Raw genomic sequence first — 22,766 nt, forward strand, 5'->3', positions numbered from 1 at the left:
TCAGGTAGAAGCCTAAGGCAAAAGGTCTTACACAGGGACCAGAGAGTTAACATACTTGGTTACAGCAGAACATTGGCCAGGGCATTCCACAGCTAAGAGCACACTGATGAGTGCATCCTGCCATCACCTCCCAAACGTTCAAATCTAGGAACTGTGGTGGGAATTACGGGACAGATTCTGCACTCAGTGACTCCAATGTCATTTCAGAATTAGTTCAGACGTACATCAGACTCTGGCCCTAAAAGCTGACTTTTCTGGCTCTGGAGTTATAATGTAACAGATGTTTGCACTTAATGTCTGGTGCTGTCTTTATTTGGTAACTCATACACAGATATTTCCCCTCCTCCCCCCACCCTATTCTATTAAAAGCTTTACCAAGGCCCTTATGTCTGCTGTTGTGGGAGATGAACTGCTTTGGCGATATTTTCAAAGTGCAAGGCAAATGAATTGGCTGTTCTATGAATAATTAAACCATATTACAATTTATCTTCACCACCACAATTATGGGCATCACTGATTTGTTGCATGTGATTTATTTGTATCACTGCTACCAGCCTGCAACACCTGAAGGTTTGCAGCATGGTTTCAGAATCATCCTGCCAATAAAATCTTTTCATGTAATACCACAGGTCACATGGGGACAAGGTAACATGAACACCACAGGTCCTTGGGGTGGTTCTCAGTGAACTACAGCCCTCTCCATAGGCTGGTGAAGTTCAGGTTTGTCACAAAAGAGAGATATGCTATGATTAAACTTAGGGTTGCAAAGCCAAAAGTTAGGCAATGCCAGTATTAAGGCTACCCTAAGACTAATTAACTACACATTTAATTAATGATATAGAAGTCCTGTGGGGGAAAAAAAGCTATGTGATTGAATAATGTTTCATAGTGCGCACACACACAAGGGACAATCTTAATTCAGGCATTTGCTAACTTTCCAGTGCTTGACTCTGCCAGACAAACAGAAGGCTCAAGGTCCCAGCAGACAGTGGGTGGGCTGCCGCATAGTGGGCTCTGGGTCCTGGCTGTGCCCTGGCCCCGCACTGTGGGGTCCGGGGTCAGGGTCTCTGCCCCACGCCCGACTCTCCACTCCTGGCCCCATTCTGTGAAGGGGTCTCTGGGTGGAGGGCGCTGGGCATAGGGATTGGTGTAGAGGATTAGGTGGGGAGGCACTGTGGTTCTTAACCTGTGGCCCAGGTAACACTCTGTGGGCCGCATATGCAGCCAACAATGATAAACAGGTTGAGACCCACTGTGCTAGGGTAAAAAAAGGGGTTCCGTCCTTTTATCCTGTCCCACCTAATCCTGTTTTCACCCACGCTCACATTTCTAAAAGATGCCAAGTACCAGCCTAGATAAACCTTCCTGAGGCAGAAGACTGTAACAGGTCCAGCAGAAACAGTCCACATCAGAAGAAAACAGAAAGAGAAAGCTGTTCTTGGTGTCCATCCTGTACCAAGTGAGAAACCAACCAGATAAACTTAACAAGCCTGTGTAAACTATAAAAGATTTGGGATGAGGTCCTTCGAGAAAACATACTGATGGGATAGACACATACAAAGTTCATTCTAATGATTTCAAGTTCTGCCACGAAGTACATAGGCCAAGACTGTCAGAGGTGACAAGTGATTCCAGGTACTCAATCCGAGACACGTGAGGAATGTGATTTTCAGAAAGCGCTGAACCCGCCCTCTGGAAATCAGGCCCCTTTAAAAGTATCTCGGGTTGGGCACCAAAATCTGGGAGACACCCAAAATCATTAGTCACTTTTATAAATTCTTGGCCATGGGCAGTTTTACCCACTGCTTTAGTTCTGAGTTTCTTAGCAATGTTGCAGTGTTAAGGGTAGTTATATTCTCCTCTCCCCGCCCCTCCTCCCTCCCCCCCCAATTCAGGCAGGGAGAGAGGCACAGATTAGCTGCTTAATCCATTCAAAAGGGTTGTTAGAATGACAGTATTGCTCTTATATTACATTCATGTGCTTCCGGAAAATACTTAGACTGATGCAATGCACAATCTACTTGAGAGGTTTCTGAGGTAAACACACTTCAAACATTTGTAAACATTTAAAAAAAACAGGAATATATTTATTTTTCTTTAAAAGAAGGAATATGCTGCTGTGCAACACACTGAGGCGTAATCCAGTTTCTCTCTTACAGGACAAAATGACCATCTTAATTCTGAATTTTCACTCTGGGTTTCACCTGTGCAACATTCCCAATTATATATTTACAATTTTAAGGCGAGAAGAGACCACTACGATCATCTAGTCTGACTTCCTACAGAACACCAGCCAATGAATTTAACCCAGTAATTCCTCTATGAAGTTCAATAATTTGTGGTTGAACTACAGCATATCTTTCATTTAAAGATTCCAAGTGATGGAGAATGTCTCTCTTCCCTTGGTAATCTATTCTAATGGTTAATCAATCTGTTAGTAATGTCAATCAACACAGGTAATTTTAAACATAGTTTTAGATCATTTATTGCCTGTGATAAAAACTTAAAATGAAATGTAATTGCCTGCAGGATTCTCCTAAGCGGACTAAACAATAAGATCCTTATTGCAGAGAGGCAGCGTAACTCCAACTATTGGGAGTAATTTATGTTTGGCAGCTGAGGAAAGCTGGCAATTTATATGCAAAACTTTCAACCCACAACTGCTGAGGTATAAGCCAGCACCCTTCTCGTTTTTCCAGTAACCAGAAGTGATTGCTGACCCATTTTGCTGAAGGTCTCTCTATAGATCCAGGACTGGTGGTAACAGAAGAGTGCTTTGCCCCTACATAGGATGTGCAAAAGTGCACTAAACCTGAATACTAGATCTTAGTATCCACATTTCAAAGGAACCATATCTCAAATAAAAACTAAAAACTCACCTCAGGCCAAAAAAGAGAGATGTGGCTGCCAATTTCAAGCTAAGTTCCTCAAACTGAATTGAGACTGGGAGGAAGTTCTTCTGCTTTACATATTTTTACACAGCCTAATGGAAGGGCAGGAACAGAGCCAACTTGTTTCACTTTATTCTGCACTTGCTTTAAGTAATATAAATGTAATTTTTGTCAGCAGAGCAAGGTTGCTTCAAAGCATTCACAATTGCTTAGGCCCTGGAGGGAAAATCACCTAGTGGTACCGACACTAGTGGAAAAGGCAGAACAGCAGCTAATGTGAAGGGGAAGAGATGCACACCAGTGTTTACAAATGCAAGGTCATGCACAATGGAAGCTACTGCTCATGCTCATTGCTGGGTTCTACATTAACTGTAAGAGTCAAGGTGGGCAACTCAGTGAAAATATCTGTTCCATATACAGCACAGGCAAAAAGAAGCCCAAATCTTAGGGCGTTTACAGAACTCACAGAATCACAGATTCATAGATTCCAAGGCCAGAAAGAACCACTGTGATCACTTAGACTGACCTCCTGTATTACACAGGCCACAGAACTTCCCCAAAGTAATTCCTAGAGCAGATATTTTAGACAGGATAGGAAACAACATTGATAACTTGTTATAATGGCATTATAATGTTATCTCCCATCCCCACCTGAAACCCTCTGTTCAGTTCTGGTCCAATAAACAGAAGAGATCCGCAGATGACCAATATAAAGGATTAGAGGCCTAGAAAGAATTTCATGAGAACAGAGATTAAAATATAAAGAGTCCCACTCTCCGCTTTAAAAAAAAAAAAAAGTGAACATGATACAGGAATAGAAAATAATGAATTGCACAGAGAAGATAAAATCTGGTGCTTGTATTTACCCTCTCCTAATACAACAGCAAAGAACAGTCAATGAAACTGACTGAAAGGCAACTGATGGGAAGAAATTATTTTTATGCAACACAGAATTAACCTGTGGAATTTATGGCCACAAGATATCAATGAGGCCAAAAACTTTCAAAGATTAAAGCATTAGCTATCTATATGGATAATGAGAACATCCACGTTAAAAAAAAAAAAGGGAGGGTGGGGATAAACCTTCATGTCTGTGGGCATACACCAACCCCCCAACGGACAGGGTTAGGAATAAACTTCTGCTATCGGTATTCCATAATTGTCCTGCCATGAGTGCAGGGGACTGGACTAGATGACCTCTTGAGGCCCCTTGATCTAGTCCTATGATTAGGGGGATTACCGGATCTTTTAATGAAGCATGAAGGCAGAGGCGACGCATGGGCGGGGGGAATGCGGGGTCATGTGCCCCCCCAGATTTCTTGCTTGGCTTGTACTGAAGCATACTCACACAGACTGAGCATGCTCAGTATCACTGCTGAAGCCAGCTGCCCTCACTCCGCCCTCCCTCCTCCCTGCCCCAATCAGCAGACAGGGGTGATCTCTTATCAGGGTTTGTCTACACTCCAATTAAACACTCAGGGCTGGCCTGTGTCAGCTGACTTAGGTGCTCAGGCTAAGCCATGATTTAATTGCCATGTAGAAGTTGAGGCTCAGGCTATCGCTCATGGGGTCCCAGAGCCCGGGCTCCAGCACGAGCCCAACATTTACATCGCAATTAAACAGCTCCTTAGCCTGGGTCAGCTGACACAGGCCAGCCATGTGTTTTTAATTGCAGTGTAGACAGACCCTCAGAGACAGAATGGCTCACTAGTCTAAGAGGGTTCCAGTCTAGCAATTCCTCTGTAGGTGTCAGGATGGAGGAAGGGAAACATTCTGAAATAGCAACCAAAGCTCAGAGTCTCAGTGTCAAATTCTGCTCAGTCACAGCCACTGAAATCCAGAGCAGCTCCACTTCACATGAAATGTATTAGTCTAGATTTACACTGGTGCTGCTGAGCAGAACTGGGCCATCAAGCCCTCTGGTAAATTGGAGGCATCTCCATAGGCTCTGTCGAGATGATAAAGGGCAGCTGCCTATTTTGGATGACTCCATAAAATAATATTTCTGAGAACTAATTCACCCTAGCGTTCCAAGATTTTCATTTGGCCTTTGAATGTTACACCAATGCTAACCCAAGTTACCCCATGCTTCATTTACAAAGTAGGGGTGTGTTAGAGCTCCACAATCCTTCTAAAATACCATCTCTCTAGTCCGTGCTCAGCCAAGCGTCACAGCTCCTTCTTGACCTTGTAAAGAGTTAACTTAAAAAGGGAGACGGGGCAGTCAGCAGGCGTGCTTTGCCTTCAGAACACAGGGCTCACTGCCAGCACACAACTCAAAGCTACGGACTCAGGCAGCAATATGATTAACAGCATTTTTAAGCCAAGTCCCCTCCGTGCTGCCTGCTGATTCTGTTTCATTTTTTAAAAGTAAACACAGGTGAGGCAAACCCAAGGTTAAAGCCTAAGACACAAAGGTGTTCCTACTGGCCAGCCACAATGCACTGATGAAGGATGCTGCTGGGTTCATTGCTGATTTAGCTGGTTGGATCGCCCCCTGGGCAAATTTTAGAGTTGACTCAGAATGCAGGAAGCAGGTTTTGAGCAGTGGGCTAAGTTTCCCTTTATACAGCCTTTAAGATGTGTAATCCCAGCCATCACTAGAGGGAGAGAGAAATACCTCCACGCCTGAGAAGTTACATTTCAGACTTTCATACCAATGTTTGCTAATTGAAGATGAGTGTCCAGTTTAGTTACATAAATGCTCATTAAAAGGCAGCTGTTCTGAATGCTCCTACTCATCACTCTTCTCTCTCCAGCGACTCAGGGGCTGAAAGCTCCACCTTATTTGAAAATCGGTCTCACTACCGACTGTGACTATCCTGCATGATGTTTACCGCTCCCGAAATGCTTCCATGCCTCTGAATTGGAAGTTCTCTGCACAGCCCTCTGACTTGCAGTATTACCGCTATCCCCATGGTCAAAAGTCAGGCCTCCCAAAATCATGAGCGGCTTAAACACATGAGATTTCTTTAATTAAGTAATTAATTAATTTTGGTTTCTCTTTATTTGCCTTCCGGATTTTAGCCTTTAGGGTGCACTCAGGTCACATCTTCCAGCATTTCTCTGCGATCACTCAGGCTAGAGATTTGCTTTAATAAGAGCTGAGGTTCTCCTGACTCCAGGAGTTTGGGCTTTAGTAAAACCACCACGTATCAGGAGGCTCACATAAAAGCGCAAAAGCTGGCGGCACCGGAACTGGCATTCTGTCAGTAACACTTTACACCACCCTGTAAATGACAACCGACTGCTGAAAGCAAAAAGATCAGGCATGCTGGAGCAATGACTTACAGGTAGAGGGAGACGATGTGGGAAGAAGGAGATCTCAGGGATGGAATTGCTGTCAGCTCATTGTTACTCAGTCGTCTGGAACAAACAGAAATTAAATTGTTTAAACAAGCAGCTCAGAATGAAGTATGTACTAGCTTGATCTGGCTTGAGTTAGGTGTTTTGTATGAACACCCAGCTAATTACCTGTCATCAAAAGCGTAACTCGCCTACAAGTCTGATCATTTGGCAAACGTTTCCACATTCAGGTGTTTGCTGTATCTGCCGTTCCTATCACAAAGTCACTACGAAAAGCATGTCCGGTTAAACCCCCCGTTACACACTCAAGAGCTGCCGCCACACTGAAAAGCATTCGTGGAACACCATACCAACCTGTTGGCACTTAATGGCACGGCCCCCACTCGAGCTCAGCTTCCACGGAAGCTAGTGGGAGCTAAGCTTGAGGGAGGATAATTATATGCACACCTATCGCACCTTTCATGAGAGGCAGAGCACAAGCACGCCACAGGTGAAATTAAACCGTGTGACACCGAGGGTGCGTTATGTATACTGAGCCGCATTTTGCGATGGGAAACCAGAGGCACGGAGAGATGGAGTCTGTGGCACAGCTGGGAATGGAACCTCAGGACTATCAGCAGCATTTATTCGTCTGGCACAAGCACCCACAGGCCTCAGCTATGATCCGTGCCCCACTGTGCTAGCCATGGTACACACGCATAGTAGGAGAAGCCCCTGCCCCAAACAGCTCGTCTACACACAATTTTTATACCATTTTAACTATACTGGTTCAAAACTAGTCTACATATAGCTCTCTAGTTTGGGTGCAGTTATATTGGTGATTATACTGGTATAACTCATTCCGGTACATTTAGGGGAATAAACTATAGTATAAGGCACTTTTCTGCCAGCAGGACTGTGACCACAGCAGCGGCTGTACCACTTTAACCATTTTGATAAAAAAATTAGTTTGGTTAAATTCATAAAAACTGTGTGTGGACCAGGTGTAAGCACCAGAGCCACCTCCAGGATAAATGGGAGAAGCTCCACCCAAGAGGAGGAACAGACAGACAGACAGGCCAAAGTCCTACAAGCTGTCCTACCAGTGAGTAGTAATGTGTTCATGGTCACATCGGTAGTCCATGGCAGAGCCAGGAATTAATCCTAGATCTCCTGGCTCCCAGGCCAGCTCTCCTATCACACCTGTAGGCTTCATCTCTGCTACGAACATTGAGTTCCTCCCCACACCACATGTCACCTTGATTCTTACTCTCAGGCAGGAAGCAAGATACTGGCTGCTTGGCTCAACTGTTTTAGAAACTGAAGAGCACAATTAACTCTTATCTAGCACTTTTCATCCATAGATCTCACAACGCTTTCCAAAAGGCGGTCAGTATCATTATCCTGATTTCACAGATGGGATCTTGAAGGTGCAGGAAGGGGGAAGTGACACGCCTAAGGTCTCCCAGAAAGTCAGTACCAGAGCTGGGAATAGAAGTCAGGTCACCTGAAACCTAGGTCAGTGCTCTGTCCACAAGGCCACTCTGCAGGGACACACCTAGAAAAAGCCATGATGGTATGTTAAAAGTGTCATGCAAGTAGTTCAAAAAAGGCCCACAAGCCACCATTTTGTTGCCGTAATCCCATCAGTTAAAAAAGAAAGTTAAATACAATAACTTTAAATAATTCAAAATGGGTCACTAACTCTATTTACACATCTGTCACATGTCTAGCGAACATTTGCTCTGATCGGGGTACCTGCAATCTTTCTGAAGAACATTACTCATCAGCTATTGTTCTGCAGAGCCAACAACAATTAAGGAGGAGGTTTGGCTACTACTGCACTACTGAGCAATCGGATACAGAAATGTCTCTTCCACAGCCTAATATTTGAAGCATTTCTCCGAGTGAAAGCAGATCTGTGTCATGTGACCAGCTCTTCCTCAGTTTAAAGAGCCCTTGTTTGTACGGTGAATTAGTCAATTAATTACTATAACAGCCGCTTGTCTGGCTGCTTGAAAATTACCTAATTTCTTGGCCACCTTGTTTGCTTCCCCCTGACCATGCTGAAGCAATTACAGCCTTGCCACTGCCAAGACAGAGCAAGGGGCAGCACTCATTGCAAGACTAACACCCCCTGGGGTCCAGGAGCCCCCTCCATGATGCAGAATTTCACAGGGTCTCTCATTACCATCTTTCTAGACTCCTGTTTATACAATCCCACCCTGCCCCTCATAAAACTATTCCTCTGGATAGACTGAAGGACTCTGCTATAATGTGAAGTTAAGAGGCCAATGCACGGCTGCACTTAGCAAAAAATCCTTTCTGATTCAAAAGCCCGCAGAGGGGTCCTTACGATGCCTGCTGAAAATTAATAATAATACAACACAAATACCTGACACCCCCACACACTCTACTAGGCAAAAAGTAGATCCCCCTCCAAAGGAATGAAGGGAGAAATCTTTCTTGCAGCTGCTTCAAAACTACGCGTGACCTGGACTCAAATATAAGAAGCCAGCCACAAGGAGCAAAGCAACTTGTAATGAGCAGAAGGTGTAGAAGAGAAGTGGACCAGTGCCATCCTTTGTGCAAGATGGGAGGACGAAAGAGATAAGGGCAATTTAAATTAATCCTGGTTTTGTCCAATTTGTGTGTGTGTGGGCGGGGAATTCCACAATGAATCTACCACAGAACTTTCTTTTGGCTTCTCATATACTATGCAAGGTATTTGATTTCACATGGTCTTCCAGATAATGCCAACAGCATATTAATATGAGAAGGAGGAGGAGGAAAGATTATTATCCCCATTTTACAGGTGGAAAACTGAGGCACAGAGCAAGAACTCACACAAAGTCACATAGGAAATCTGTGGCATAGCCAAACCAATGCATAGTGAAGTCATTTCCTATAAAACATCCCCCCCGCCCCCAATGGAGGTTACCTGTTTCAAAATGCACTGTAAGCGGGGTCCACCTTGTTTGACCATTAAACAAAAGAGACGTTAACATTCTCCTAAAATCTTCAAAAGTACCAGGGGGTGGGAAGGCAATACAGTCGTCACCATGCCACTATAAAAATCACACTGGTGAGTTCAGTTTGGTGTGTTTGTGTGTATTGTAAAGGACAAACCCAACTAGAAATCTGGTCACTTAAAAAGAGTTACAGGAAGCTTTCCTCATCTATTATTGGGAGTGGACTACATCCACACTGACTGAATTGGCCCTGTCAACACTGGTTCTTCACTTGTGAGGTAACTCCCTTCTCTTCATGTGTCATTATATAATGCCTGCATCTGTAATTTTCACTCCATGCATCTGAAGAAGTGGTTTTTTTACCCACGAAAGCTTATGCCCAAATAAATCTGTTAGTCTTTAAGGTGCCACCGGACTCCTTGTTGTTTTTGAGGACGTTTTCATGTACTTCACCTGCCTCCTGAGTTCCCCCTTTCAAACTGTGTGGTTTTACAATAAGTTTTTTTTTTTTTTTTAGATAGAGAAGAAGTCTCTCTCCCCTGTGGCTGTGAGCAAAGCTGGCAAAACTCAAAACGGGAAAAGTAACTGACCAACTCTACAGTGACTAGCTGCAAAGTGCAGTCAAATACACAAAATAAACTGGAAATAAAATTTACATTGTGTGTGCACGGGCGCACACATGAACATACTTTACATAATTTGGGCTTAATTCCCATTTACATCCATTGTAGGATCCCTTTAAATTGCCACAGGGGTGTAAAGGAGCTTTAATGTAATTGAGACGCTAGCCCATTTTCCTCCAATGTGTTTCAATTGTCGCCCTCCTGTTGTAGCACTGACTGGCTTGTAACAACAATATGCAAACAGTTCTCTCACTTCAGTGTGATTTTTAATTTGGCAACACCCCTTTATGTCTATCCCAGTAAAGTGGCTCAATCAGAGGTAATGCTCCCAGATCTCAATTCTCGTCTTGATTCACTGAGAGACCAGTTATTGATGGGCTGAAGCATGAGAAGGGTCTTCCTTTACTTTGCTTGTGTGCTGTACCCCTTCCCCCTTTCTGAGTGGTAAACTCTTCAGGGCAGAGAATCTCTTAGGGCTTGTCTACACTACCGCGCGGGGTCGATCTAAGATACGCAACTTCAGCTACGTGAATAGCGTAGCTGAAGTTGACGTACCTAGATCTACTTACCATGGTGTCTTCACTGCGGTAAGTCGACAGCTGATGCTCTCCCATAGACTCCGCTTATGCTTTTCGTTCTGGTGGAGTACCGGAGTCAACGGGAGAGCGCTCAGCGGTCGATTTATTGCATCTATACCCAATCCGGCATGTAGTGTAGACAAGCCCTTACTCTGTATTGGTACAGAGCCTAGTGTAATGGAGCCCAATATAAGCAATAAGAATTGAGGTGCCAAGCTTCCAATCTTCACACCCCCAGCTAGCCCCTGAGGTCATGTGTCTTCAGGTACTTTCACGTATAAAACCACCACCAAGCCGCTATCGTGTTAGGGTAACATTCAGTGACACAAGACTAGTGGGACTGGCTCTGTGGTTCTATTCTCTACACCATGAGCAATTTAAGGCTTTCCGGAGTTTAATGAACTTGGAAGATGTATTATACAGAAACCATTTCTGCTGGTCTATATCTCTCCCTTTTTCTCATTGTTGCTCTTATAAATAATCATGCTTGTCTCAGAGCACTCCAGCTCCTCTTGCTGCACCTAAGATCACGAACCTGTTACTTAATAACCAACTGACTGCTCTGTAATCAGGAGGGCCACAGAAGATTAGGCAGGAGCAGAAGTAGCAGGTTCATCCTTAGGGTCCAATCCTGCAGGCATCAGTCAGACAAGACTCCAGCTCATGTAAATTGTTTTGCCCATCTGAGGACGTCAGGATTGGGCACAAGAGCCAGTGCTTAATGAAAAGGGATGAAGGACAAGAAGAAACACACAATACCTACAGTGGCATTTCTAAAAGGAAATGTTTCCTCAGCTTCCCAGGGGGCATCAGAAGCTTTTCCAACAGAAACCAAACCTCAAGCATGCCAGTAATTTAACATTCTAATGAAAGACCATTACCTCAACCCACCACTGAAGACATTGAGTCACTTTCATTTTTCACTACCTCAAGTCAAAGCTCATGAAAGTGCTATTAACATCCGACAATCAGAGCAGCAGCGTGGGCATTAACAAGTGAATGTTTACAGAGATCAGAGTTATGAGAGCCTGCAAGTCCAGGGTTGAAATTCCTTCTAATAATATCATCTGTGATGAGGGGATCTCTTTTACTAGTACTCTGTCCTTCACCAACCCCTCCAAAAAACATGAAACAAAACCCATCGTTTTAGGTTCTCAAAGCAGACTGCAAACAAAATTTGTACTGGTTCCAAAAGCAATACAAACTCCAGCGGAAGGAAGAGACAGAGTTAAGTGCTTTCTTGTCCATTACACTACACCTTTGTTTCCTGGGAGATTTGGGTTAGGCTGGCATCAGATGTCACAGCTCAGTCCGTTCTGCCTTGCTACGGGGATAGTCTTTCAGCAAAGAGTCGTGTGTGCGCTCAGGTGCGTTAACTGAGCTACTCCCACAGAGCCATGCATGAAGCAGAGAGTGAGGCAAACACCAATGATTTCCAATAGCTGCATGCCAGTTTAATTGAGATGTTGTGTTCTACTAATTGACTGATTTACAAAAAAAGGTAGCACACAGGTACAGTATGAAAAATACACCATGTCCGATCTGCTGATGCAAGTCAACTAAGGGGTGTCTTGGGAAACCTCCGTGAGCCATCCTGGCAAAAATGCAATTAAAGCCTTGGAAAAAATACTTACACTTCCCGTAGGTTCGGCAGCTCAGCAAAGGCAGAAGGATCGATCTCCGTCAACTTGTTGTAGCTCAGGTTTCTATTAAAATAAGAGACAGTGGGATCAGCAAACTACAGTCACTGTGCTCAGCAAAACCGGGTCATCTTAATTATTCCAGATTGCATTGTGAGATGATCTGCTGTTTTACAAGAGCACTTAAGAAATTGGGTGGACGGGGAAGAGAAACTTTCTGCTGAGTAAACAAGCCGAATACTTTGTTTCTCCTAGCAGAACATATACAGGTATTCCCTAGGTTTTCCCCCATTCATATTAATATATGCAGTTAATTTGCCTTAACAGGATACATTTAAGTTTACTGTTTTCTTTCTGGTTATTCAGAACCAAGCTACTGATCACAGATAAACAGGTTATTTCCCTGTGAATTATATCAGCGAATCTCCTTCTCAGTACGTACTCTACATTTTCTAACAAGGCTACATCCATCAATATGTCTGAATGGTTCCTTTTTACCATAGACTTTGACCTGGAACTCACTACATGGTGTTGCATGTATTTCATCCACAATTGTGCCAAATTATTGGGAATGTGGTTGCGCAAACACTCACCGCCACTGCAGTGAATAACCCTTGGGCAGACTAGGATAATTAATGAACAACATTGTGTGAGAAAACAAATACACGGCACCAGTTCTAAAGAACTAAGCTTTTCTATAGCTTTGCGAAACCCTCAACACCCCAAGTTCCATTCAGTTTTTTCATCCCACATCTGCATGATTAGCAAACCCCACATTACAGGTAAAACCTGCCGGAATTCAGGTAAGGAGGACTTACTGGTAGAGTAAATGTTGATTAAAACCCAATCAACTAACAATGTGCGAGACTCAAATGGGGGCTAATTAATGTGATGCAGGTGATGCTGGTAAAACATACAAAAGGAAGAGGCAGATAGCTGGGGTTGTAGCAGGAAAAAAGCAAGTGAACGCAGATGCAAGACAAATATGAGGTGGCCTGCTTTAGTTTTACATCATTTTGACAGCCTGCTTTAGGCTATTATTCATACTACAACCCAGGCCTTTTGCCTCCTCTGCACGAGGTCACATCCTCTCACTGATCTGGAGTTTGTACTGTCCATATGCCACCTCTGAATCTGACCCAAAAGGTTGATGGCTTAGGTTTAGATAAACCCCCCAAAATTCAGCTGCTCAGAATGCTCAACTGCTCTCTGGAAACGGTGTAATTTTTCCCTCACACATGGAAAAGTTGCACTACTTCGAAAGTCTTCTTTGGCTAACATGAAACATGCAATCTTCTGCAAATACCTGCTGTGAAAAAGGACAATGCCTATTGACAGCACAGTGTAGATCCTTAATAGCTACACTAGAATCTAGGTCTGAAATATCATATAAGCATCTATTTTAACAAAATATGCTGTCCTGTACGCGCCTACTGTCTTTTAAAACACTCAGGAGACCTTTAAATCAATACTAGCCTAGCGCAGATATCCATTTCACAATGAACTCAATGACGTTTATCTAAATAAAAGTCAAACTACAGTTTAAACCAAGAGTAACATTTGAAAGCCAAGTCCATATTCATAGCACAACTACAATTAAAGTGCAATTTGTCCAGAGATTATATTACAACTTTTTTAAAAAAAAAAACCACAAGGCAAAATCAGGTTTGAGCTTGTCTGCGCCCTGAGTACAAACCAAAAAGGAGTGTACAACAGAGAACATCCTACAGGCCTGGAACAGAAAAAGAAAGCCGTCTGAGGCATGTTCTACACTAGGGAATTTTGGGGAAACATTCCTATTGGTGCTACCACTGGGTTAGCAGAAACGTAGTCGAAGCGAAAACCTTCTTGGGGTGGATTGCAATGTACACTAAGGACCTCTTTACCCTGTCCTGACAGAATAAAGGGCTTGGTATAAATGAGAATCTCTCTTTCTACCTTAGATATTTATATGGCCCCCATTATTGTATTATCGGAGCACTTCACAATCCAATATATTATCCTTACAACCCCCTTGGAGGTAGGGACGTGCCATTAGCCCCAATGTATAGATGGAGAACTGTGGCACAGAGAGGCTAAGTGATATGCCCATGGTCACACAGGAAGTCTGTGGCAGAGCAAGGAATTAAACCCAGGTTGCCCATGGGCTAGCGCCCTAACTACTAGACTATCCTTCCTCTGTGGCCAGCATCAGGACCTTGTGCAGATGAAGATCTGACATTGCAGAGCTAGAGACTGATACAGATAAAAAAGGTCTATGGAGCTTTATCATCAATTCTTCAGAATCCAAGGGTTGAAATAGACTCATGGTAAAGCATTTGTTTCTAAGGGTGTGTCTTCACTACAGAGATAGCCTGCATAATCAGCATCGAGGTCTGCGTGCCTGGATTAGCCTAGACCAGGGGTGAGCGTCCACCCTGCCAAGCCACAGTCGAGTTACCAGGTCTTCACTGGCGGTGCTAGGGCTTCTGGGGACATACTGCATGGTTCTTTGCTTTGCAGTAAGCTGAGCTGCTCTATGATTCCTTCCCAGTGAGTTGCATGTCTGGCCTTTGGGGCATACGGAAGGAGGAGCAGGGGATGGTGGGAAGGCACTGGAAGATTATCAGCACTGGAGTTATTTAGCCTGCATCCTCATTCCAATAGGTGAGTCACCAGCCCATCTGAAAGTAGAACTCGGGCTCTGACTCATACCCCTGTGGGCCAGATCACAAGCTCAGGTGGGAGGGATGTGTGTGGATAGGTGGGCTAGGGGCAGCACCCGAGTAACAGGCTGGGCTAATTCTGCAGTCAAGACATGCACTAAGGCTCAATCCTGAAAGCTGCTCCATGCGAGCAGACCCCTGCGCCCCTACCCAAAACAGCATACAGAATCAGGGACAAAGCCTGCAATCCTCCTAATTCTGATCAACTTGTTTTTGCAGCTAAGCAGCTTCTAAATTCATGAATGCAGCTAGCTAGCATAGTTTCATGCTATAACCATTATGCTGGTGTGGTGCGCTGTGTATTACAACAATCACATTCCGCAAAGAAACCAAATCATAAAAATTAATGTTATAATACTTTCCACTTACAATGTACCTTCTATGCCAGGATCTCAAAGCTCTCTGCAAACATCAAACCACCCCTCTGACACAAGAAAGTATCATCTCCATGTTACAGATAAGGAAAGCAGCAGAAAACATTACAGAGGAATATCACATGGGAAAGGCGGAGGCTTTCTTGTTTAGCTGAAACATCATCTTCACTATGTGACACATTTTGTTTTCCCAACAATGGCTGAAGGATAATTCTGAAATATGTGATCACAACATTTTAGTCTTTAGTCGTGAATGCAAAATATCTCCCCCCTGTGGGTATACGTGGCCTTTAAAAACTCAGATACGCTGCACACCTGGGAAGGGAAGGAGCTTCTGCTGTCTCGATCAGTGCTTCAAACACTTAAGCATGACGACATGAAAGCAAAGATCTCAGCAGGTTAAAGCTTCTCTTGCTCACAGTTTACGGTGACTAAAGGTAATTTTTTATATTTTTGTTATGGTTCCAGAGATCTGAAGACTCTCAGATCCATCACACAAGTATCTGGCTCTTCATGTGTCATGATAGTATTTTGCCTATTCCAACCAGAACCATGGAATTTACCGATTCCACCCCTCGCTGCAGAATTTGGCACTAATATCTAAATTTGTTGGGGAGGGGCGAGTTGTTTGTTTGGTTTTCACAGGCTATGAAATACAATCTGAAAAACAGGAACCAAGTGTAAATCAATGCAGTGCTATCTTCTTGAGTCTCCAGACATCCTGAAACAATACATGTGAACCATCCCTGTTCATTACTTTAGGCTGCCAAATTTTGAAATCTACAGGACAAGTTATATGTCAACTTCATTAACTATTTCACTGATGGACACTGGCAGAAACATTCAGTTAATCGTAATGTCCGATTATCCCACCTTTGCATGCCTGCCTAGGTGCTTAAGTCTCAACTCACCCTACCGCACCTACCCAAACCTCACGCTTCCTGCTGACCCCATCTATTCGGTGCAGTCCTGCATTATCAATACAGAAATCTGCAGCCCATCGAACGCTGAAAATATGGGGTCAGCGTAAAATAAATGGAATATATCAAGCCGAATAGCACAGGAGCTCCTGTTCCAATTGTACTAGTCATTTTCATAAGCTGTATTTCAGCAAGATCATCACTGCTTTAATTTACGTTAAGATGCCAGAGACTTTCTAGTCTGCCGCTCCAATAGCCCAAGGGGGGTTTGTTCCAGAATTCAGCTCCTTGATACAGAGTCTATGGCACTTCGGTCAGAACATGCAAATGCTAAAGAAATGTAGTATGATTAAGTAGGTAGGGGTACCACATTAGGAGTCAGGACACCTGGATTCTGTTCTTGGCTCTGTCCTGCTGTGTAACCAAGCCGTTTCTCCTCCCTGCTTCTGTTCCCTCTGCCACCCTTTGCTTGTCTTGTAAATAAAATTGAGGTAGGGACTGTCTCATTTCGTACAGTGCCTAGCGCAATGAGGCTCCAATCTTGGTAGGAAGCTTCTAGGTGCTACTGGAATGCAAATAAAGGACAAGGAAGACAATGTTCTGTGCAGTCTAAAGATTGGTTTAAATGTAAAAAAAAATACAAAAAGCCATGGCTACTGTTTGTTACTTCACCATTGGCTTTGATCCTCTCCAAATCAATTTCACACAGAGCAGCAGGAGAAGATGAGTGGCATAGGGGTGCCAGGATCAGAAACACTGGAAAGACGTGCCAGAGAAACGGTTCTCCAATTAGTATAAATTATCAAGTTTCTAATATACCACAGCTGACAGCGAGCAAGCCGTTAGCTTGTTTTTCATGAGGAATTCCTTTGTCTAATGCCGTGCCTGAACCATGCAATAACTAAATGGCTCTTGGGTTGGGCAAATACTTCTGCCATATGTTTTAAGATTTCTTATTACGAAAAAATCTGCACCCAGCATGCCCCTAAAGTACTAGCCAAGTTACCTGTGAGCTCTGCAGCTGCGACACAGTAGCCTTATGTGAATATCATCTTCAGTTACATGATTTCATGTACCCCCAAGAAGCCAGAACCCGGTGACCACAAACTCCAGAATATTGTCTGGAGAATGAGTTCAGCCAGTGTGATTAGCCAGTGGGTTGCTACTAAAATTCAGCTTGTGGATGACAGTCTCTTGTTGGAATCGAAAGATCAACCTGAGTTTTTTGGGTTTTTGTTTTTTTTTTTAAAGCTAGTTTGGCTTTATACCTTGTGCAGTACTCTGCAATCATGTTATGCTTTAGATTTAACTATTACAAATTTTTCATTTCTTCCTTTGATCGGCTAATCCAGCGATGTGCTGGTATGTAAACTTTGTCCATACCTGTCACTAAAGTAGGCATGATCAAGAATTGAGACTATGTTCAATTGATGCAGGAGGGGCCATTCTATGTGTATTTGTCCATTGTTGTCTTTGAACCATCCAGTAGTGTTTGCCTTTATTTGGGACTGTAAAATGGCACTGCGGGCCACTGAACTTTGTAAACATGATTAAGAAGACGGCAGTTTATATTTGAGTTGGGGCGAGGAATCCTGGCTAAATAATCAGGTGCACATCCTGATTCTCAACCTCCCCCCATGCTCTTTAGGTGCCATAATGCTGCACATCCAAAGTCAGTTTTACCAATGAAGGCCTCCTTTAAAGGAAGACCAAATGCCAAGGAGCTGCATGACTTTTCTCAGCCGGAGAATGCTATATAAAATTCTCTTTCCACACATCCCAAGGGGCAATCAAGGAGCTAATGCAGCAGCATTCATAGTGTGCTTTGTTCACGCTGCTTACATGTACAAACCAAAACAAAAGCAAAAAGCAAAAAACAACCCTTCCTTTCAAAACAGAAATTATTGGCTTGTTTGCCAGACAAATGAATAAACACACAAATGATTTCCAGCCTGTGCAATCCACAGCGGCAGCAGAATTTTGCTCAGTGCGGTGAGAGTTTCAGATCCGTAAGTCAAAGCCATTTATCTGTCAGTGAAGCACACTGTGTCCAAACTATATCTGCACCTTGCAGTGACAGGCAGGAGAGGAAGGGAGAATGTCTGGGAACTCTTGTTACTGCCAGCTGCGGCTTTCATTAAACATTTTGTCAACCGTTGTCATAACACAACTTTTCACTGTTCACGCACAAAAGGAGCGGAGAGCCTTGAACAATTGAGCCCTGCAATAGAAATTCCTCTTGCTAATCTGTTGAAAGATAGCTGCCTAGTCCACAGTATATTGAACAGACACCCGCCCATTCCCAAATGTTTGCAGATGCTTTACCGCACAGCACACACTTGGTTGGAGAAGAAGCAGATTTACTTGGGGGAGGGATACGGAGGGGAGGGGAAACATGTTCCTGTTTCTGAAGACAAGCAACTGTAGAACAGAGCCTGCTTGAATTTAAACCAGTTCACAAATTCCAGAAAGGGCTGTGGAATCCCCTTCACTGGAGAAATTCAAAGTTCAACTTACTACCCATCTAGCAGGGATAATGAGGGGTAAAAATACTTTTTCCAGCCCCCCAAAAATGTCAACAGCTGATATGGCCTAAGAACATCTTGGGGGTGTACTGCGGGGTGGAGAGTTTTTCAAATGTAGCTTTAGACCACTTTTGTGCCCCCCCCAACCCAGGCAAGCCAAGCACCCAGTTTGCTCCCCTGCCATAAATTAGAGCAGCCTAGAGGCTGTTGTAACTCATGCAGATCCTGACAGCAGCACTTCATGGGACGATTTGCAACTGAACCAGATTTACCAATCTGTGTCTAGAGATAGTGGTAACTCAGGGGAGCCACACAAGCCATCCTCCACAAAATGAGGGTTAGGAAGAACTTTTTCCCACTGGGCAGGTTACTCCTTAACTGCTTTCTGCAGCAGAGATTAAGTGTCTTGTACTGTCAGGACAAGGATATTGGAACATATGGACCACTGGTCCAACCCATTCTGGAAATTCCTATCTTCTAAACTTTTAAAATAATCATTACATTACAACCTTATGCACCCTCATTTCCAGGGATAAAATAAGTCAAGCTCCTTCAAAAGTTGTAATTTCCACAGTCATGTGTATATATAGCAGTTTTTCTTTATCGACTTTTCAATGTCATTGAAAAGTTTTTCAATCTTCCAAATGGCCTCTGTCAAGTCAAGTCCCAGACCCATGCATTAAAATAAAATACACTGTGTAGATGAATCGTATGACATCCAAGAGTCTATATTCTCCTGTGTTCATATAAATAAGCATTACTATACAAAGCATGTCATGTTGATGTATTTTGATCCACATCTAAGCATTTTGTAAGCCAGGTCAGTTCTGAAAAGTCACTGTTCTAAAATTCAGGCTTGTCCCATAATAGTCTTTAAACTCTATTCAGGAAGGAAAAATACTAAGGGTTTATCTTTGCTGCAGAGTTAACTCAACTGGTCTGCACTCAAGTTATTTCCTTCATGTTAGCCTTCCTCGAGTAAGAACAGTCACCATGCAAAACAGCACTCGAGCTGCCATCCATCCTCTGGTTCTTAGCACTGCAGTAAATTGAGCCACTCCATGAATTATTTTGCAGTGTATTATGAGGGAATTATTAATTACTGTATGAAGGTAGAGCCTAGGAGCCCTGGTCATACATCAAGACCCCACTGTGATGGGCACTGTAGAAACACAGAAAAAGATAGTCCTTGCCCCAAAGAGTTTCCAGTCGAAGTTTGCCTGCCCTTTCTGGGTACATGGCTGGAAGCGGGGTTAGCCTGGCAACACTCCATTCAAATTGGTCTGTGCCAAACGCTGACATTAGCGCAATCCATGTGACCCTCATTTCGGAAAAAAAAGAGGCTGATACAGAGCAGGTTGAAGCGGGGACAAGTAGGTCAGCAGTAGCTTGTTGCCATGACAAGCACAATATGCTTTGCTAAGAGCACGCCAGCTGTACCTAGAGATGGAGGACTGGCAACAGCTGGGGAATTGTGGGAAGACATTGGAAGTCCAGCAGCATCTGAGTGGCATTAACCTGCATCCACAACTCAGAGCATTCAATATAGCAGCTGACAAGTTGTGCTCACTTGAGCGTTAGCCTATACCTCCCCTCATGCCGGCCAACTCGACTTAACAGCAGCTTAAATGCACCAACTAGACTTAAATGCACCACACTTGAATGAAGGTTTTTGTGAGTCAACTTAAGGGCAATGCCTGAGTTATAATCACGAGTTAACCTTTCAGTGAAGACAAACCATAAGAAGCCATCCAGCTACCAAACAAGTGCACTGTGAATCTTTCTAAGCAATGACTAACAATAATATTGATTAATGGAAATTAATGTAGAATGATTACCAAAGAAGCAATACCTGTTGCAGTTATATTCAGTTATTAATAAAAATCTTCAAATTCTAATAAAAAAACACAGCTGGAATCCAATGTACTGTACTACAATATAACTCAACACACAGTTGATATTCACAATTTAAGAAATTATGAAATATCTTCAGCTTATTTAAGCAACTTTAGGGGACAAGTCTTGGGCTGAGTTTTTCCCCTGCCACTTTGCATGTGCAACTGTTTTCACCCACAAGAGAAGGACAGCACATATCTGGCATGCAAAGACATTGGTGCATGCAAATCCAGTAAGCAATCACCAGAACTGTGTGATCAACTTGCACAATGCTTGAGGCAGGCTGGAAATTTTAAAGAATCTAAAAGCTATCAATTCTCCCAGAGAGAAGGGGAAAATAAAATGTTCAGTGACTTACAAAGACAAAAAACCCTTTTGTTAAATAATATCAAACTACAGTTGGTGCTTCTAAATTTAAGAAAACCAAGTTCTTAGATGCCACTTTGTTTCTTTAAAAGGACAGTATCCGGTTATTTTAGGCCCCGTTAGAGTTTGTAAAAACACATTTGTATAGAACCCAAGATCTCGAAATTCCTTCAGTTTTAACAGTCTTAAGCAAACTAGTATGGATTGTTTTCACGGATATTATTTTTAGAAGTGTCCCATTAAGTGATTTCCCAAGCATTTTAAGGAAATTTCTTTTTAAAAGAATTAGCATTAACATAAAAATAAGTTTCAATCTATGTGCAAAGTTTCTGAGGATCTCCGAGGTTTACAAACATCTACACTACAGAATTAGGTTGGCTTAATTAACATTGCTCAGGGCCGTGAAAAAATTCACATCCTATGTGATATAATTAAGCTGACCTAAGCCCCAGCATAACCCTGCTAGGTGGTTATGCTTTGTGTGTATAAAAGATCTTCTACACTTTCCACAGTATGCATCTGATGAAGTGAGCTGTAGCTCACGAAAGCTTATGCTCAAATAAATTGGTTAGTCTCTAAGGTGCCACAAGTACTCCTTTTCTTTTTGCGAATACAGACTAACACGGCTGTTACTCTGAAACCTGCTAGGTGGGCAAAAGAATTCTTCCACTGACCTAACTACTGCCTCTCAGAGAGATGGATTTGCTACAGCAACAGAAAAACTCTTTCCATCACGGTAGTAAGTGTCTCTACTACAGCTGCGGTGAGTGTAGACATACCCTGAATTTCAACTTTCCAATGAGAGAGATGAATATATTCTTATTTCACAAAGGCTCGATCTTATTCCATTGACAGCAATGGGAGTTGTGTCATTCATTTCGAATGGGAGTAGAATCAAGCTCCAAATGAGAAAACTGAGGCCTGGCCTACACTAAAAGGTTAGGTCAACTCAGCTACATCACTTAGGAGTGTGAAAAACCCACCCCCGAGTGGTGCAGTTAAACTAACCGAACCCCCAGGGTAGACAGGACTGAATTCTTCCACTGACCTGGCGACCACCACTTGGAGAGGTGGCGTGCCTACACTAACGGGGGGCACAGACAGCATCCACACTACAGTGCTACAGCAGAGTCACCGTAGTGTTTCAAGTACAGACAAACCCTGAGGTATAGAGACGTTAAGCGATTTGACAATCAGGTCAGTGGCAGAGCCAGGAACAGAAGTCTGGTCACCTGGTTCCCCTTCTATAACCATTAGATTACAGTGCCCTGCCGAAACTTAGGAAATTTACCTTCTGGTGATATGAGTGGCCTTTCCCTGTATTTTAGTCCAGCAGGGATCTGGGCCTATAGCACAAGTGAAGAGAAACACTACAGAGAGCGAAGGAGGCGTGACAATGTATTCAGCAAAGCTTTCTCCACTTCTAACAAAATAACAGCAGCCTCTGCAGTTACTGCAGCCATAAGACATCCTATTAGGAATGCACGCGCCATTCCACAAATGACAGTGTAGTCCAAGGCAGCTTTGAACAGCACGGGGGAAAACACTACCCTGGTGACACCAGACAATTGCTTACTTGTAGCAAATAAAGTGAAAAATTGCTGGTTCTCTTAATCTGCACTGCGTAAAGGAAATAGAGAGTCTATCGCTCTCTAAGAATACACTGAACCACCACTGGCAAGAACTGCACCCAGAGCAAAACTAATTTAAAAAGGGGGAGAACACTTAAATAAAATCATTTATATTTAGCTGTACCCTTAGAGGCTGCTGGTTTTGCCACGCATGACTAGCTGGGAGATGGGAAACGAAAATGGGAGGAGGAGGATTTTTTTAATCCACAAATGAAGTTGAAACCATCTTTCATCTACCCTCTGGGCCTATATGGAATGCTCTGTATTTGTTGTTTTGTGACTTTAAGTGGCATTTTAATTACCAAAACAAGGCATGTCCTAAAACCAAAACTTGCTTGCCATATATACACAAACTTGTCA

At 43.2% G+C, this 22,766-nt stretch overlaps 1 protein-coding gene across 1 annotated transcript in view; it reads right to left on the bottom strand.

Moving 5' to 3' along the window:
- The window catches only part of LRIG1 (leucine rich repeats and immunoglobulin like domains 1), a 126,217-nt gene that overhangs the window by 61,209 nt on the left and 42,242 nt on the right, over window positions 1-22,766 (bottom strand). The window contains exons 2-3 of the mRNA XM_074957436.1: window positions 11,984-12,055; window positions 6,183-6,257 (exon numbers count right to left, since the gene is read on the bottom strand). Of these exons, the coding sequence (XP_074813537.1) occupies window positions 6,183-6,257; window positions 11,984-12,055 (147 nt within the window). The remainder of the gene's footprint in view (window positions 1-6,182; window positions 6,258-11,983; window positions 12,056-22,766) is intronic.

This window comes from Natator depressus, chromosome 7 (assembly GCF_965152275.1).
Source record: "Natator depressus isolate rNatDep1 chromosome 7, rNatDep2.hap1, whole genome shotgun sequence".
In the NCBI taxonomy this organism is placed as follows: domain Eukaryota; kingdom Metazoa; phylum Chordata; order Testudines; family Cheloniidae; genus Natator; species Natator depressus.